General features: G+C 64.3%; 2 protein-coding genes across 4 annotated transcripts; one reads left to right on the top strand and one right to left on the bottom strand.

The window, feature by feature from the left end:
• Positions 1–1,077: 1,077 nt before the first annotated feature.
• SAPCD2 (suppressor APC domain containing 2) lies at positions 1,078–6,054 on the bottom strand. Its single transcript, XM_042913877.1, has 6 exons — positions 5,469–6,054; positions 2,950–3,062; positions 2,127–2,273; positions 1,652–1,759; positions 1,415–1,537; positions 1,078–1,341 (listed from the first exon to the last, which is right to left on the bottom strand). Exons 1-6 carry the CDS (start codon positions 6,052–6,054, stop codon positions 1,213–1,215), a joined length of 1,206 nt encoding a protein of 401 aa, XP_042769811.1. The 3' UTR covers positions 1,078–1,212.
• A 4,539-nt stretch (positions 6,055–10,593) lies between these two features.
• UAP1L1 (UDP-N-acetylglucosamine pyrophosphorylase 1 like 1) lies at positions 10,594–17,195 on the top strand. 3 transcript variants are annotated; one of them, XM_042913681.1, is made up of 10 exons: positions 10,594–10,909; positions 11,593–11,797; positions 11,999–12,174; positions 12,482–12,654; positions 12,762–12,955; positions 13,427–13,567; positions 14,143–14,328; positions 14,901–14,967; positions 15,421–15,834; positions 16,000–17,195. In XM_042913681.1, exons 1-9 carry the CDS (start codon positions 10,621–10,623, stop codon positions 15,502–15,504), a joined length of 1,515 nt encoding a protein of 504 aa, XP_042769615.1. In that variant the 5' UTR covers positions 10,594–10,620; the 3' UTR covers positions 15,505–15,834; positions 16,000–17,195. The 3 variants fall into 3 exon arrangements, with proteins under 3 accessions (XP_042769615.1, XP_042769614.1, XP_042769616.1); XM_042913680.1 differs by having other exon boundaries at positions 16,071–17,195; XM_042913682.1 differs by having other exon boundaries at positions 16,126–17,195.
• Positions 17,196–17,307: the final 112 nt, after the last annotated feature.

Genomic DNA, 17,307 nt, shown 5'->3' on the forward strand with positions numbered 1-17,307 from the left:
CGTGGCGGACGCCCCAGAGGTCACCGCTGCCGAGCCCACCCCCCCAGAGGCTGCCACCTTCACTGTTCCGGCCTCTGGGCAGTCCTTCACTCCATCCTGGAGGGCTGGGTAGGAGCAAGCCCGGTGAAGCAGGGGGAGGGTGTTCCAGGAGACAGAGGAGCATTTGCAAGGACCGGAGGTGGGAGCGGACTGTCCAGCCCCGAATCATGTGGGGTAGGTCCTGGTGGGGGCGCTTGGCCGATGAGGAACCCTGGGGCACATCCGGGAGGCCCATGCGGACATCACTCCTGGGGACAGGGCCCTCCCCGGGACAGGAGCACACCAGAGCAACCCCGGTGACCACGTCCTGCCCTGGCTGGGGTGTCTGGCGGGCCCAAGGCCCTGAGCCTGGGTCACAGGTTGCTCCGTGGGGCCTAGTTTTGGCAAGGAGGAGTGACAGCTGACCCGAGTTGTTTTAGGGTCTGGGATCTGTGAGGAGGGGCAAGCAGGCCAGCCTCGGCCCGGGCATGAACTCTGATCACTCTCCCCCAAAACCAGACACAGGCAGACCCCACTACTAGAAACCACCCCTTTTCTCCTCCACGTGCTCCCGGCTGAAGGACAGCCAGCCCCTAGACCTGGGGCTCCTGCGCCCAATCACCCGTTAGGCCCCCAGGTGTTCCAGCCCCCCTCGGGGACCCTGACTCAGACCCGGGAGGAAACCCCCAGCGGCGGCTCCGAGGCAGCTCTTGGCTACTGTGTGTGAGGCCCCTCTGCTGGCTGTGGTCGGAAGTGCAGCCCAGGGGAAACCACTATCTTTTCCCGAGACCCCGGGTCAGAGAGGACAGGCCTGCCACAAAGCCGGGCTGCCCAGGGCTGCCGGAGACCTGGGAAACACGAGGAGTCGTCCCCCGCTGACCACTGACAGCCGCTGGAACAGCTTCAGGCTGTGACAGCACAATGAAGTCCCGCCCCGGTTTAGCCCCCCAGGCCGGGACCGAGTCCGTATCTGGAGCCACAAGGCATTCCGGGGCACAGCCTGCCTGCTGGCCCCACCTGGGCTGGGGGGGGGGGGGCGCTCTGGGGAAGCCCCGACTGGAAGAGAGGAAGAAACCCGTGTCCAGGCCAGTCAGGTGATCTTTAGCCTAAGTGGGGCTCAAGGAGGCACCTGCCCAGGCTGACTGCCGGGCCAGGTCCTAAGAGCCCCGCGCCCGCGCCCGCGCCCCTGGCCGGCTAGATGAAGGTGGAGTCCAAGGGCCCAGCATCCTGCTGGCCGAGGGCGCGCGCCTCAAACAGCTGCTTGATGAGGGCAGATTTCTCCTGCTCCAGCTGCGTGATGCGCTCACTCTTGTCGGTCACCTCCTGGACGGGCGGGAGGTCGGTCAGGGCACCCCGGGCCTCCAGCCCCCACCCTGCACCCCTCCCCGCACCTCACCTGCGTGAGGAGCCGGTTCTGCTCTTTCAGCATGAGGATGGTCTGCTGCTGCCAGCCTGGGGCTGACGGTGAGGTGGGGGCCAGGGCTGGGCACGGGGCCCCCGAGGACAATGAGGGCAGAGCCTACGGGAGGGCACAGTCAGGCAGGCCTAGCCTCCAGGACAAGGGTGAGGGGTGGCACCAAGATGGGCACGGGCCCTAGGTGGGCGCTGGGTGGTCTGGGGGGGGCGCACTCACCCTGCCAGCACAGGCTGCGGCCAACAGTTCCCCCAGGCACCGGGCTACCTCCTGGACCTTGGGCAGCAGCCGGCCCAGCGGGAGGGGGTTCCCCTCAGTCCCAAGGTCCTGAGAGGAGAGCAGAAAAGGGGAAGGTCAGAGAGCAGGACCAGCCACCGTGCCTCGAGAAGAGCCCTCACAGGTGGCACTCTTGTCTCCCCAAATTACTGCTTGAGCCGAGAGGGAGCCTACGGGTGTTGCCGGTGGGGGACATCACGGTGTGTGTGTGTGTGTGTGTGTGTGTGTGTGTGTGTGTGTGTGTCGGGGGTGGGGGTCCCAGCACCCTGGGAGGAAGGACGGCCGATGTGTCCCGGAATAGGGCATCCCGTGCCTACCTGGGGGTGCCTGGGGTTAGGTGGGTGGTTCCTGCAGGTGCAGGGGGGGGGTCACCCTGCCTGGGGACGGGGACAGCCCGGTCCCGGGCGGCGTTACTCACGGTGCTGGCCCTGCTCCGGCCCAGGCGGCGCTGGCGCTCCTGCACGCGCTGCAGCTGTTGCTGGTACCAGTCGCGGCCCCGGGCCATCATCTCCAGACCCTGGAGCAGCACCTCCTTTTCCTGCTCCAGCTCCTTCAGCTGCTTCAGCTGCATGTGCGCCAACGCACACGTGTGAATGGGGCGCGCGCACACACACACGCGCGCGCGCACACACACACACACACACACACACACACACACACACACACACACACGGCGCGCGCCCCGCAACTCGGACGCGCGCCCGCGCAGGCCAGCGGCGCCAGCACAGATCTGCCGGCGCACGCGCCTGTACGTGAGTCCTACGCGTGCCCGTGTTGGGAAGCACCGCCCCGTTTGTCCCCCTGCGGGCGGGCTGTCCTCTCCCAGCCCCTCCACGCAGGCTTCCCCCACAGGAACGCAGGCGACACCCCCGAGCTCAGCAGCTTCCTTTGGAGCAAATGGCGAGCACGCAGCGGGGGAGCCGGGCTCAGTTTTGGCAAAGGACAGCCTCGTGAAGCCGGCTGGTGCAGGGGCAGTTCTGGGGAGGGGCACCACTGCATGGTGCACGGAGGCTGCTTTCTCCCTAAAGGACTTCCTCGTGTGGTCTAGAGCCACGTCCCCAGTGGATTCAAACCCAGACACGGGGACAGATGTATGTAATTAACTCACATTCCAGCCATAGGTCCCCCAGAACCCCGGCCTGACTGCCACCTCCCAGGCAGAGGGGTGGTCCAGGAGACCAAGCGTGGGGGCCAAGTCCTATCCCAGGCAAGGTGGAGAATCCCCCAGAGCCCTCACTCACCAGGTCACAGTCCACGCCGTTGGTGATGGTGTGCCTCCGACGTTCCCCTCGGGCACGGGGGGCCCGATGGGCATCGCCCACGCCTAGCTCCCGGGCCCTGCAGGCCACTGCACCTGCCGCAGAGGGGCAAGGACCTGGGTCACTTCCAGGCCTGCCTAGTGAAGCTCAACGTCCCCCACCCCAAGCCTGGCGGTGCACAGCTGGGTGTCCAGGCCTACGTCTCTCTGGGGTCATGGGCAACTCAGAGCCTCTGCACGGGCCCTCCCCATCTCAACCCATCCTGGGGGGCATGGGCAACGGCCCAGCGCAGCACACACCTTGCCTCTGTGCCTGGCTGGCGGCTGGCTCCCCACCCCATCCCCACCAGCTCCCCTCACCCCTCCCTTGGTAAGGGCCGTGTGACCGCTGAGGCTGCATGTCTGTACACACGACACAAACGTGCGCGCCCACACACATGTCCCAGCACGAGCGCCCTGGGGCAGGGGCTTTACCCGGTTCTTCTCAGCACTCCCGCTGCCCAGGGTGCTTCGAGTACACTGCAGGGGCTCATGGGCTGCTAAGTACAGGGGGAGGGAGCAGGCCTCTGGCCGGCCCTGCTTCTCCCTCCTGGTCTGCCGGGGCCTTCAGGGGTGACGGGAGTCCGTGCAGGTGAAGTGTGTGCAGCTGAGTGTGCTTGGGGCTGAAAAGCCATCGGGGCCAGCTGCCTTCCCCGGGGGATGGGGAGCGCGTGCCGGGCAACCCGCGAGGCAGAGTAGGGTGCGGGTGTGGAGAAGGTCACCCTCCTGGCTCCCGGGCCCTATTCCCCCACACCAGGCTCAGCCTCACAGGCTCTGCCCCCTGCACTGGGGGCGGTGGTGCAAGGAGGGAACACGTCCACGGGGCTGGCACCAGGTCTCTGCAGGCCTCCAGCCGGCCCTGGCAGACAGGCTCCGAGCCAGCCCAGAGTTCACGTCCCAACCTGCCCATGCTGCATGGCTGGCACAGAAGATACAGCAGAGGGAGGCTAGAGAGCATGGAACCTCAGAACCCCCGGGCTCGGTGTGGGGGCAGCTCCCAGATTCCCAGACGACAGCACGCTGGATGTTCAGAGGGACCAGCAGGCGGACGCAGCCCTGTCTGTCCCCATCTGGGCCTGAGCTAGCGGCTTGCACCACGGGGGCCAGGGCAGGCCTGGGTGCACTGAGCTCCAGCAGGGGATAGGGAAGGGGCCCCTGGATCTCTGGAGCAGGGGGCTCTGGGAGTAGGAGGGCTTTCTCTTCCTGGAAATCTGGGGGGGGCTTGGAGTGCCAAAACATGCCATGCCTCTCGTCTGGGTCCCTGCCTGGAAAAGGGGACAGTGAGAGCCTGGCCTGAGACTAAAGCTGCTCTGTGGTGTCAGGCACCAGGACAGAGCAGGACTGCAGGTCTGAGGCCTCCAAACCCCAGTCCCATGGCTGATTTTCAACTACATGCAGCCACAGGGACGGCTCTAGCCCTGCACTCAGAAGTGCCCCCTGCCTGCCCACACCACAGGGACAGAGTGGCTGGGCAGTGAGGAGCAGGGGGAGCCCCCAGCCTGGGGTGGGCTTCTGGACGGCTGCACCAAGGAGGCCAGGAGCCACTGTGGCTCCAAGCACCAGTCATGGGGCTGGGGGACATGGGCAAGGCTGGGGTGGAGGTCCAATGAAGCTGGCAGAGCAGTGAAGGCATAGAAAGGGCTGGCAGCGGCCATGGGGGCGGGGGGGTGCGGAAGGCCTGCACCAGGTGGTGCACAGGTGCAGGCTGAATGGGCTGAGGGGTCTGGACCCTGCCCCCAGCCATAGTGCAGGTGCTATTTCCAGGAAAGACACTGGGGGGGGGGGGCGCGCACAGGGGAGCCATTCAGCCATCTCCCAGCACTGCCAACTGGACCGGAAGCTAGGCAAGCAGCCCGCCGTCCATCCACAGTGGCTGCGCCTGGGTCTCTCCCTGGTGTCGCCCCTGCAGGCTTGAAGATTGGGCTGGAGACTCACCCACCGCCTCGTTCTTCCTGGCAACCAGGCCAGGTCCTTCGGGGCCACCTCGGCGGACCCTGGCCTCAGTGGTGGAGGCAGCAAGGCCAGCCGTCTGAGTGGAGCTGCCGGACTGAGAACCCAAAAAGGCAGCGAGGGCCCCGCCCGGCCTGGGCCCCTCTCTCCTCTGCACGAGAGGAAAACTCTGCCTAGGCAGTTACCACGGATACGACTGAGGGTCTAAGTGTCCCCAGGTGTGGGGCAGGGGTCCTCAGTGCTCAGCTCAGGCCCGTACAGTGGCTTCCTGGTGGAGTTGGCGGCGTCCTCCACCAGCCCCCGGGCCCTACGACAGCCTCCCGCTGTGGAGGGGGAGGGGCTGGCCCCTGAGCACACCGGGAACCCAGGAGGCCGCTTTCCCTCCAGGCGCTTACCGGCCCCCGCGGTAGGAGAAGCGCCGCAGCGCCTCTGCGGCTCTGGCCTGAGGCGCCGGTCGCGGGGGTTCGGCGGGGGGCGGCTACGAGGCGGGGCTGGGGGCCGCCCCGCACTCACCAGCGTCCGCGCTCGGGCTCCGCTCCAGCGCCGCGCCCTGGGGCCGCTCGGGCTCCGCGGGACCGGGCGCTGCCTCTGCGGGTCCGCACAGCTTCTCTAGGCTCCGGGCCGCGCCGCCGGGGACGGCTGGCGGGGGCCGCGCGCCCAGGGGCAGGGGCTTCCTCTCCAGGACCGTCCGCGGCTCGTCGGCCGGCGCGAACACCAGGCGCGGCGGCGGCGGCGGCTGGCCCCCGGGCCGCGCCGGGCAGCCTCCCCGGGCCGGGGCGCGCGCCTGGCCCCGCGGGCCGCCGTCGGCGCTCAGCAGCGAGGTGCGCAGGCCGGCCACGAAGCGCTCGAAGGTCAGGTAGCCGCTGGCCGGGGCCACCTGGCGCAGGCCCTCGAGCACGCCGCGGGGCAGCTCGCGCGCGTCGGCGCCCTGCCAGCGGGACTCGATCTCGCGCAGGTGCACGCAGCCGCGCCGCCGGTCGTCCAGGATGTCGAACAGCGTGCGCAGGCTCTGCAGGAAGGCGCGCGGCAGCCCCTCAGTGCCGGGCGCGGGCGCGGCGGGCGGCCCGTGGCCCGGCTCGGCCATCGCGGCTCCGGCCATGGGCTGCCGCCGCCGGGCTCCGTCCCGGGCTCGGTCCCCGCGGCGTCCGCGCTCCGTCCCCCCGGGGCCCGACGGCGGGGCCCGGCCGGCGCGCGCAACCCGGCGCGACAATAGCTGCGACTTTTTGAATGGACCCTTCCCGTGGCGTCAGCGCTCATTAGCATTCGCGGCAGCCATTGGCCGAAGCTGGCCCGTCTGCTCCCGGATTGGCTGAGAGGCCGCCAGCCCGGTTTGATTTTTTCCGCCGAGGGCCCCGCCCCGCCCCGCGCGCTCCCGCCGCCGTGCGGGGAGGGGCCGGGGGTGCGCCGAGACACGGGTACTAGCCTGGGGGCGGGGTCCCGACTCGGCCTCCTCCGGGCCTCGCGGGTGGCGGGCGGAGCCCCGAGCGGACCCCTTTCTCCTCCCCCTCCCCCTCTCGCGGCGGCTCAGCCCTCTCGGAGGGGCGGGGCCTGGCGCCCTACGAAAACCTGTCCCCAGGTGGCCTCGTGGGGTAAGGATGGGGAGCACACCTCCTCTGGGAGTCACCTTCCCTGTCTGACTCCCCTGGGGACTCTTCGCTGAGGGTCCCCGGGCCCAGGCACCTCGACTCTGGGGCCCATTTGCCCGGAGAGTCCCAAGAGGACTGGGCTCCAGCCAGCAGGACGCTTCCCCTTACAGAGGCCTGTCTGTCCACACTGCTGCCGGCTCCTCCCCTTGTCCCTGGGGATAGCCTGGCCTTTCCTGCCTACTGCAGGACAAAGCCACTTTTTCCTGTGTCCCCAGATCCCCATCTGGTGACCAGCTCTCCTCTGCTCCAGCCTCTTCCCCTGGCTGGACCCTTCCTCCAGCGGTTCCCCAGGCGCTCCGGGCCAGGCAGCCCTGTGTCCCCAGCGGCCCCTGCTTCATTTCCAGCCAGCATCCAGTCATTCTGTCTGGTCAGTCTGGGAGGGGGCAGGGGCTTAGCCTGCGGTCTCGTCCAGAAGAGAACTTCCTCTTGCTAGGGCGGTAAGGTGACTTTCTTCCTGCCCAGGACGTTCGGTCCGCTGGGACAGGTGCCCTGTTCATGAGAGCCCCCCTGTCAGGGCTTCCTGACTCCGTTGTAAATGCGGCCTTCCTTTATTACCTTTCACACGCCTCAGAGTTGAGGCTCCTTTATGGTAAGGAATTTTGGAAGCACCTAGAAAGCTGTGAGCCTGGAGTTCCCCGTGGAGCCTAGCTCATCCCAGCCTTCCCCTTCAGGGACAGGACTAGCCAGAGTCCCAGAACAGCATTCAGGCCGCTTTTCCTGTAGTTCACCTCTCCCTCCTCGTCTCCTTCCAGCACACCCTGCCCCATCCCCCATCCTTAGGGTGCCCAGCGTTCTCTCACCTCTGGGCCCTTGCACATGGTAGCTGTCCCGCCAGGAACATGTTTCCCTGTCTGCTCCTGGCCAATCACTGTGCGTCCTTTGAAACCCCACTCAGGTACCTGACCCGCCCTTGGAAGTCTGGTTAGATGTCCTGACCTTCAAAGCATAAGGCTGCTTTCTCCTAGCTCTCGTGTTTCTCTCCCCATGGGTCCTTCCCTGTGCTTTCTGGAAGCAGGACAGGTCCACCCCAAGGCCGGGCTTCAGCCTGGCCCACAGTGGAGGCTTAGTGGGTGACCAGCACATGGGAAGCCTCATCCTGGAGGTCACAGTGGAAACGCCACCCTTGGGTGGGATGGGGAGGCCCAGGGACAGCTCCGTGGTGGTGGTGGTGGGGGGGGGGTGTTGTGTGGGTGTGGAGGCCAGCGGCCAGCGGCAGCAAGCGATGCTGCTACACCTCAGGACAGCAGGACAGCGTGGCCAGCAGCACCCAGGCCAGGGCCACTGTGAGCCTGAGTCCACCGTGCAGAGAAAGCAAGGCCTGCTCAGTGTATCAGGAGCCATGGAGGAGGAAGTCCCCACTGGCCTTTGGCCTGCCGGCCTCCCTGTGGGCTTCTCTGGCTAGGCACTGGAGGAAGGTACAGAGAAAACTGGAGTCTGTCCCAGCTCTGGGTGTGGGACTAAGGCGTGGCCCTCGTGTACTTCCTGTCCTGAATTCTGACCGCTTCCTCCTCTCCAGCCTGGCCCGACACTTTCCTAGCTCTGTACCTTTCAGTGTTGCTATCTCCCCCGGAGGGCTTTCCAGAGCCCCGAGCCAGGCGGGTCCCCTGTGGCCCCTGTACTTTTTGAGGGGCCCATCCCCGTTGTGATTATGTTCTCACTGTGCCAGCTTGGAGCTCCTTGGAGGTGGACAGGGGGACTGGGCCCCTTTGTCCCCTGCCTAACGCAGCATGGAGTCAAGGACAGGTAGCTGCCCAGTTCTGGCGATTCTCTGGTCTCTATTCCTGCAGTAACCACCAGGGACCTCGGCCAAAAGCCTGCCTTTGGCAGGTGGTCCAGGAGGCTGTACACCCCTGCCTCGCTGGCACTCCCACCTGTCTGCCCGGGTGGGTCAGCTCTCCTTCTTCTGGTGCTTTAGGTGCCTCTGGCTACACAGCCTCAATTGTCCAAACCCTCCCGATCTCAGCCCCACCCCCACCTTGAAGTGAGATTTGGGGGTCACTCTGACTGAGATGAGCCCTGAGTTCACGTGACACTGCCTTCAAGGGCACATGTGCAGGGGGTAAGGGTTCCCCTAGACTCTGGCCTGGGGTGTGGGACCTACTCTGCTCCTTGGTTCCTTACCTCCCATGCACACCTCCAACATCTGCCCCAAACTGCCCTTCAACTGCCACAAACTATTGGAGCAGACCATTCATTCATTCATTCATTCATTCATTCATTCAGAGAGCACTCCCTGAACACTTGCTGTGGCCCAGTCACTGTGCTAGATGTGGGATTCAACACTCATTCACCCAACAAACATTTCTTGAGTTCCTCCTGTGTGCTGGGCATTCATCTAGAGTGAGGGGGCACAGCAGTGAACCAAACTACATCCAGCTGTTGTGGAGTTTCCTTTCTGAGGGGAGTCGGGCAGCAAAGAACACAGAAAGGCAGGAAGGAACAGAGATGGATGGGAAGGTGCTGTCTGAGCCAACATGAGCTGGGATGGTCTCCCCAAGGAGGTGACACAGGAGCAGAGACCTGGCAGAGTGTGGCAGGAAGTCTCTGGGAAAGAGTGGTCCAGGTAGGAGGAACAGCTAGTGCAAAGGTCCTGAGGCAGGCCTAAGGCCATCCTTGAAAAGTCCACCAGAATTTAGAGTGCACCCCCAGGGGGCTGTGAAGCTCTCCTTCCTAACCCAAGAAAGGAACATGTGGGAGTTTCTATGTACAGAACCTGCCTGCACGGAGACACAATTGCCTTGTAAGGGTTAAATTGTAGTGTAGGGCTAACTCTTAGCTTGAAAAATAACAGCCTCATACTCTTGTAAGTTAGGCTTCACCAATTAAGGAAACAAAAGTTCAAAGAAAAGAGCATCAGAGGCAGGGTCAAGGAGATCCACTGGTTGCAACTTAGAGGCAGAAAGTCTAAAATAAACACCTCATTAGGCAACTGTTTCTAACTCATCTGAAAATTGTTTCTTTGTTCTGTTCCCAGGTAATGATAAAACGATGTGATAGGCTATAAAAACTCTGTACCCCCGCCGTTCCCGGCGCACTCTTATCAAGAGTGTTGGTCCAGATCGGTCGGCCTTGCTCTCATTGTAATAAACTTTGCTGTGACTGTCACTGGTGCCCGTAGCATTCTGTTTCAGGAGTCGTGTGGATGTAACAGCCTTAACAGGGGTTAGCTGGGGCAGGTCTGGAGGAGAGGTCACTTCTCATTTCGGGTCCCCAAATGCCATTTGAATTTGTTTTACTTTAAAATTTAATAAAAACTTTTTTTCTGGAAGCTTTGTCCCCAAATGGCCCAAGCTACTCTCATTATTATTTTTCACAAGGGAGTTTATAGACATCAAGATCTCTATTTTAATAATAGGAAAATATTTTATTTTATTTATTTTTATTTATTTATTTTTTTTTAATAGGAAAATATTTTAAAGTCATAGTTAAGATAATACGGCAGGGGGAAGGGCGAACCTGAGCGGTTCTGGTTACGTGGCAATGCGAAGGACGAAGGGCGTGAAGGAGGAAGCCCCCCGCGGGTGCTGGGTGGCCCTCTTGGGAGGCCTTGGCGGCATCCGGACAGCCGACCCTACAGACGATCCGACTCTATCCTCCCCAGCCCAGACGCCAGGGGTCTTGGTCAAGGCGAACACAGTCTCCACGTCGGGTGCCCTGACCCTCAGGGCTGTGGGGTCCAGAGGGGGGTACGTTAGAACTGAAGTCCGCCCTCACGCGCCGGGGATCAGGGGTTTCCCGACTCGGGGGCCCCCGGGCCCCCACGCCTCGGGCGTCGCTAGCCCTCTGACTCGGCCCCTCAGTGTCCGGCGCCGAGCGGATAGGGGCGGAGTCAGGCGGGAGAGGGAAGGCGGCCCCTGGAGGAGGGGCGGGGCCGGAGGAAGGAGGGGGCACTCGGAGGCGGGGTCGGGGGCGTGGCGCCCTGGCCCCCGCCCCTCCGGGGGTCGCCACCGCCCGCCGGGTCCCGTGACGCCGGTAGGAGCGCGCGAGTCACGAGTGCCGACGCGGCCGACCGCGGCGACATGGCTTCGGAGCGGGACGTGCGCGCCCGGCTGCAGCGCGCGGGCCAGGAACACCTGCTGCGCTTCTGCGCCGAGCTGGCTCCGGGGCCGCGCGCCGCGCTCCTGGCCGAGCTGGAGGCGCTGGAGCCCGAGGCGCTGCGCGAGCACTGCCGGCGCGCGGCTGCGGCCCGCGCGTGCCCCCCGGGCCCGGAGCCCGGCCTGGCCGCGCGCCTGCGGCCCCTGCCCCCTGAGCGCGTGGGCAGCGCGAGCCGGTGCGACCCTGAGACGCGGCGGCTCTGGGAGGAGGAAGGTAGGCGGGGCGGGGCGGGGGTCCCCGGTCGGGGTGGGCCTGGCCGGCGCAGGGGGCCTTGCCCAAAGTGGGGTGACAGGAGAGCTTGTACTTGGAGGAGTTTGGCGCGCCTCGTTCCTTTGTGGGGTCTCCGTTCACACACCAGCTCGCGACTCAGGTGTAGGGCTCCAAAAGCTGCCAAGGGGGCAGCCGCCCTCAGGCGGCTTCCCCCTCGAGCGAGAGCTTTGTGCAGGCGCACACCTGGATGGTCAGCTGCCCGGGCCACAAGCGTACTGACAGCAGGGAACCCCTTGCACATTTGTACACGCTCCGTTTCACAACCGCGCTGGCCCCGGGTGCACTCTTGGCTTCTTGGCCTTACGGGTGAGGCAGGTGCTCCTGGAGGGAAGCCTGCCCAGGGCCCCCACCAGACTGCTCTGACCTGTCTGACCTGGTGTTCCCTCTGAAGGACCCAGGCTGGGAATAAGCCCTGGAGGACATCATCAGGACCTCTGATGGGTCTGGACAAGGTCAGATTTGGATGGGGCCCTGGCCCACGTGAAGTCGGAACGTTATTTGGAGATCTCTGTTCTGTGGCTCTCAGAAGTTTTAGAGCCCTGGGCACACGTCTGGCTTGCTCTGAAGTGAGGGGGTGGTTATATGGCAGGTCCCAGGAGTCCCCTCACGGCACCCTCTGCCCCCAGGTTTCCACCAGATCGCCCTGAGCAAGGTGGCTGTGCTGCTGCTGGCTGGTGGGCAGGGCACGCGCCTAGGCGTGACCTACCCCAAGGGCATGTATCAGGTGGGGCTGCCCAGCCGGAAGAGCCTGTACCAGCTGCAGGCAGAACGGATTCGGCGGGTGGAGCAGCTGGCCGGCGAGCGCAGCGGGACCCAGTGCGCCATACCCTGGTGTGCCTTTCCCTCCTCGCCTTCTCCCCAGAATGATCCCCCTGCCCACGCAGCATCAGCCCTGCCCCACACCAAGACTCGAGTCCCAACCCCCAACGCCCAGCCCCAGCCGGGACTCCGACGCCAGCCCCTACGGGAGCCCTGGATCCCCGAGCGGCCGGGCCCTTCCAAGGGCCTGCTCAGCCCTGCCTCTCCTCGCAGGTACATCATGACAAGTGAGTTCACGCTGGAGCCCACCGCCAGGTTCTTCAAGGAGCACGACTTCTTCCACCTGGACCCCAACAACGTGATCATGTTTGAGCAGCGCATGCTGCCTGCTGTGACCTTTGATGGCAGGGCCATCCTGGAGAAGAAAGACAAGGTTGCCATGGCCCCAGGTATGCCCCGCCCCTGAGTCAGGGAAGCGCTGCCTGCTCTAGAACAAGGAGCTAATCGGAGGTCAGGAGGGCTGCGGGTGGCCAGGCCAGAACGTTATGCTAGAAGGCTGTGTGGTCCTGGGCGACTGGCCTCCTCTCTCTGGGCCTTGATTCCCATGTGTTGCATGACACAGCCATAGCGCTACTTGGATAGTGACACAGAGCTGCCTCAGGTACAAGGTCCAGCCCCAGGGGCCTCTCCTGCCTCCAGCAGGCTCTGGACTGGATGGCTGAAGCCCGGGGGACTGGTCCCTTTCTCCCTTGGCAGATGGCAACGGAGGGCTGTACCGCGCACTGTCGGACCACCAGATTCTAGAGGACATGGAGCGTCGGGGAGTGGAGTTTGTGCACGTGTACTGTGTGGACAACATTCTCGTGCGGCTGGCTGACCCTGTCTTCATCGGCTTTTGCGTGCTGCGCGGCGCAGACTGTGGGGCCAAGGTGAGCTTCCCCGCCCACTGCCCGGCTGCCTGCCTCGCCCCGCCCCGCCCCGGCCCCGCCCCCGGCCCCGCCCCCGCCAGCCTTTCCTGTCTCTGCCTCGGCTGCAGGTGGTGGCAAAGGCGTCCCCGGAGGAGCCCGTGGGGGTGGTGTGCCAGGTGGACGGAGTCCCTCAGGTGGTGGAGTACAGCGAGATCAGCCCCGAGACCGCACGGCTTCGCGGGCCCGATGGGAGCCTCCTCTACCACCTGGGCAACATCTGCAACCACTTTTTCACTCGAGGCTTCCTCCGGGCTGTCGTCAGGTGTGCTCAGCAGGTGGCCAAGGGTGCTGGCCAGGGAGGCTGGCCTGAGCCCAGTGGGGCTGCGGTCAGGGGCCAGCCTGGGTTGGGGTGCATTTAAGTCGGCCAATGCCACCAGACCTCTAGCAGCTGGTATGAGGCTCTGGGGCCCGGTTGGCCTGCTCTTCCTCCCCACACGGTGGCTGTGGCCCCAGGCCCCACCTCTGCCCTGCGACTTGCCAGCTGCCATTTCACCTGGGGGGGGATGTGGCCAGTGGTGCCAGTCTCTCTCGCGGGCTGGGGAGCGTAAGAGGGTGCCTGTGTCCTTCCAGAGACAGGGCTCACTCCCGGGGCTCCTGTGCCCTGCGGTGTCCGTCTGTCGGCCCATCCTGCCTGGCCAGGTGTGCAGAGAGGTGGGGAGGGGGCTCCCAGGGGTGTCCCGTCTGAACCGTGTCTTTCCTTCTTTTGTTCTCCTGTCTCCCCCCCACCCCCAAGTGAGTTTGAGCCCTTGCTGAAGCCACACGTGGCTGTGAAGAAGGTCCCGTACGTGGATGAGGAGGGAAATCTGGTAAAGCCGCTAAAACCAAATGGGATAAAGATGGAGAAGTTTGTGTTTGATGTGTTCCCGTTCGCTAAGTTAGTGGCAAAAGTCGTTCATTTTTTTCTTTCTCTCCTCTCCTTGTTTTGGTGGTGGGTTCTGAGACCTAGTTGGGCTGGGAAGTGGAGGCTTGTGGGGGACAGTGGGGGTGCACTTTTGCAGTGGGGGGCTAGGGGCTGTAGGCGGGCTCCAGGAGAAGGGGGCAGGAGAAGGGGGCTCACACTGCCCCTGCAGTGTGAGCATGGTGACCTCTGGAGCGGTTGCAGTCTTGGGGCTGTGCTTTGGGGGCCACCCCTGCCACTCCTGAGCCTTCCGTCTGCTCCTGGCCGGGGTTAGGAGGCTGTTCCCGGGCCGGTGGCTGGGGGACTCCCAGGGGACTTGGCCCTCAATCTGGGGTCTCAGGGTCTGTGGGTTTGGCAGGTGGGAATGGGGTGGGGGGGGGGGAATCAGGCAGCTCCAGGGATCTCAGAAACAAAGACACACGCAGTGACTGTGGGGCCTCCTGCGTGGAACAGACCACCATTTAGTCATTGTGAGCCCGGTGCAGGCTTTGCCTGCCCAGGACCAGGGCCTCTGGGTCAGGACATCTGGTCACCAGCTGTCGTCCGCACAGGAACTTCGTGGCCTTCGAAGTGTCTCGGGAGGAGGAGTTTTCTCCTCTGAAGAACGCTGCCTCAGCTGCTAGCGACAACCCCACCACGACTCGGTGCGCCCTGCTCCTGCAGCATTACCGCTGGGCCCTGCAGGCAGGGGCCCACTTTCTGGACGCGTGTGGGGCGCGGCTCCCTGAGCTGCCCAGGTGAGTGTGCCCGTCAGCATGCTCCTCAAAGGACAAGGGTGTCAGGGTCCAGCTCCCCACCCCAGGCCCTTGCCGGCTCCACTGCTGTCTGAGCTGCGCTGGGAGCTTGGGCTCCAGCACCACGCGGAGTATGGGTGGCCACGCACCCGGCCCAGCCATACAGTGACTGCCTGCAGCTTTGAGCCCAACTCCTCAAGGTCTGCTCAGGGCCTCGGGGAAGGTGAGTGGCTGCCAGCCTTCCTGACTCATCTGTAAGCTCTGAATCCAAGAGCTAGGCATGATGTGTAGAAAACAGCAATGCAGGTCACGTTCCGGGACTGGAAAAGGAAACGACAGAGCCACCACCTAAATCGCGCTGCCCAGGGGGACCTGTGCGGGGTACCTGCAGGGCTGAGGGGTGTCTTCCAGCCCAGATCAGAGCTGATCACTCAAGTCGGGGGCAGTTTGCCGAGGGCTCTGGGGGTGCCGTGGAAGGGAGTGGTGCTGAGAAAAGATCTATGGGAGCTGGGCCAGGCAAGGCCAGCCCCAGGGCACACACCCTGGAGCAGGTGCTGACACATGGGCTCCCACAGCTTGCCCAGCAGCGGAGAGCCTCCTGCCATCTGTGAGATCTCGCCTTTGGTATCCTACTCTGGAGAGGTGAGAGTTGACTGGCTCGTTCAGGTCTTTTCTGGGGTAGGGATGCATGATCGGGAGGAGGGCTGGGGAGTGGTGGATGCTGGGGCGGAAAGTCACAGCTCTGCCTGACGTTACCGATGAGACAAGTAGTTCTTCAGATACAGAGGACCTTCTAGGACGTAGGGTGGGTGAGGCATCAGGAGGCCTCCAAGGACCAGGAGAGGCCAGGAGGATATCAGGTGAGGCCAGAGGCTAGGGTTCCAGCCAGGCTTTGTGGGAGCCTTGCAAGGAAGGAATGCTGGCGTGGACCCTTTGAGACGATCTGGGCTCAAGAGGGCCTGGGTCTGCAAGTGGCATCCGACCCTTAGTGCCGGGAGCGAGTCTGGCCCTACCCCACACGGGCTCAAGGCAGAATATGGACCCCACCTGGGGACAGAGGTGAACGTGTGGACATAATGACATCCTTGTTTCCAGGCTCTGGAGGTGTATCTGCAAGGCCGGGAGTTCCCATCCCCGCTGATCCTGGATGAGAACCGGGCCAGGGCTCTGCAGCCCTGACTTGCTCTCTGGCCTGCCAACCCCGGGGTCCTGAGGGGTGGCACTGGTCCCGTCATCATTCCTGGGGACACAAGTGACCAAACAGGGCTCTTTGGCCGTGCTCCTGGCTGTGAGGTCTGGGCGAGAGGCAGAGGTGCGGCGTCCTGGGGGAGGGCAGCAGGCCTGCCTCTGTCGCAACGGAGACGTACGTGAGGACGGCGGCACCTCAAGCCCTACGCGCAGATCCGCCCGGCGGGGAGCGCCGGCCACCCCAGCTTTTCTGCAGACCCACGGACGGACGAGGCGAGAGGAGGGGACGGTGTCCGTCCCCCGCAGGGTGACCTACCAAAGGTGCTGCTCCCTCCCTCTCTTGCAGCTGACCAAGTACCTGGCATGGCGGGGGGGGGGGGGGGGGGTGTCGCAGCCTAGCCCTCCAGCCCCCCAGTGCCCACCACCTACCCCCCCCCCCGCACAGCCTGCACACCTAAAACTGAATTCTCTCAATCTCCCTTGGAGGCCTTGGCTCCTCGGCCAGGGCTGCGGTTGGTTCAGGCTGCTGAATTTTAGGTCTTTTCCCCAACAACCAGTGGGACCAATTCCAGTGGCCGCACGTGGTGGCTAATTAGTCTGAAATATAAGCAGGCGGGGAGCACCGTCCCCCAACCAGCTTGCCAGTAGCTTCCGACAGATCGTGGTGCTCACGGACCTCCCGCGCTCTCTGGAGGGAGACACAGACTCCACGTACGGGGCCACGGTCCCCACGCTGCACCCCTGCGGCCCCACCGAGGCTGGGGAAGACCCGCTGGCCCTGGCCCCTAGCCCTGCCGCTCTCCCCTCCGGAAAGCAGCACGGGGGCACCTCCCCGCCCGCTGATGCGAAGGGCGGCGTGGAATGCAGCCTGCCGCCCCGCCAGGCCGCCTGCTCCCACGCCCTCACACTGCGGCGACACCGCCACGGAAGCCGGTTTCCCCAGGGCAAGGATGTCACCTGGGCGGTGGGTTCAGAGGCTGCTGACTCCTCCAGTGGCTTGTAGTGGACCAGCGGAGGGTGGACGCGTGTCCCCGCACCCGGACCTGGGCGTGGCGGCGGGGTCGGGGCCAGGCCCAAAGCCCGGAGGAGGACTCTGCTCCCACCCGCGCTGTGCCAGTCCTTCGCAGACCTCAGAGCTGAACCGCGTGCCTTACGACGCTTCTCCCAGCTGCTCCGCTGGCAACCAGAGGGCCTGGGACAGAGGAGGGCCAGCCAAGGCGGGGGCCCAGGTCCGGGGTCCTGCCCACAGCTGCTGCTCCTCACTGCCACAGCCCAATGACCGTGCAGCCTCTTTCCTACACCAGCTGGGGAAGCTACTGAAATGGCCTGTTTTTAAAGACCCCGTTTATTGTACAAGAATTACAGCTGCGCGTAAAGTTTCAAACACGGCCCAGAGATCCGGGGGCACAAGAGCCTTCAGAAAGGCTTTTCCACAGGGTTTGCAGCTTACAGGATTGAAGCACGTCCCCAAACCAGGAACACGGGTGGAGCCCTAGGTCACCGCTCACAGGTGCGCGCTGCTGTGCACACTGCACTCAAGAGGCAGGACGGGCCCCTCAGCACAAAACTGTCCCTCCCCAGACAACCGATAAGGAAGCCACGGACTTCTGAGAGGCTGCCAAACTCTTTGATTTCCCACAGAACGTGGCGGATTCCCAATAAACGCAAGATGCCGTGATTGATCCCTGGCCTGGCGAGCGCAGTTTCTGACCGGCACGGGTGCTGGGAACGGCAACCAGGGGTTCCCAGCTCCGTGCATCCAAGAGAGCAAGAGTCCACACGCTGAGCCCGCAC

This window comes from Panthera leo, chromosome D4 (genome assembly GCF_018350215.1).
Source record: "Panthera leo isolate Ple1 chromosome D4, P.leo_Ple1_pat1.1, whole genome shotgun sequence".
NCBI classification, from domain to species: Eukaryota; Metazoa; Chordata; class Mammalia; order Carnivora; family Felidae; genus Panthera; species Panthera leo.

Bases quoted from the DNA above. Each gene is read 5' to 3' on its own strand.
- UAP1L1 (XM_042913681.1), top strand. From the start codon at position 10,621: ATGGCTTCGGAGCGGGACGTGCGCGCCCGGCTGCAGCGCGCGGGCCAG. The intron at 13,568-14,142 runs GTTAGTGGCAAA...TCGTCCGCACAG, and splicing joins GATGTGTTCCCGTTCGCTAA to GAACTTCGTGGCCTTCGAAG. The intron at 14,968-15,420 runs GTGAGAGTTGAC...CCTTGTTTCCAG, and splicing joins TGGTATCCTACTCTGGAGAG to GCTCTGGAGGTGTATCTGCA.
- SAPCD2 (XM_042913877.1), bottom strand. From the start codon at position 6,054: ATGGCCGGAGCCGCGATGGCCGAGCCGGGCCACGGGCCGCCCGCCGCG. The intron at 2,274-2,949 runs GTGAGTGAGGGC...GCGCACATGCAG, and splicing joins ACGGCGTGGACTGTGACCTG to CTGAAGCAGCTGAAGGAGCT. The intron at 1,538-1,651 runs GTGAGTGCGCCC...GCCCTCCCGTAG, and splicing joins CCGCAGCCTGTGCTGGCAGG to GCTCTGCCCTCATTGTCCTC.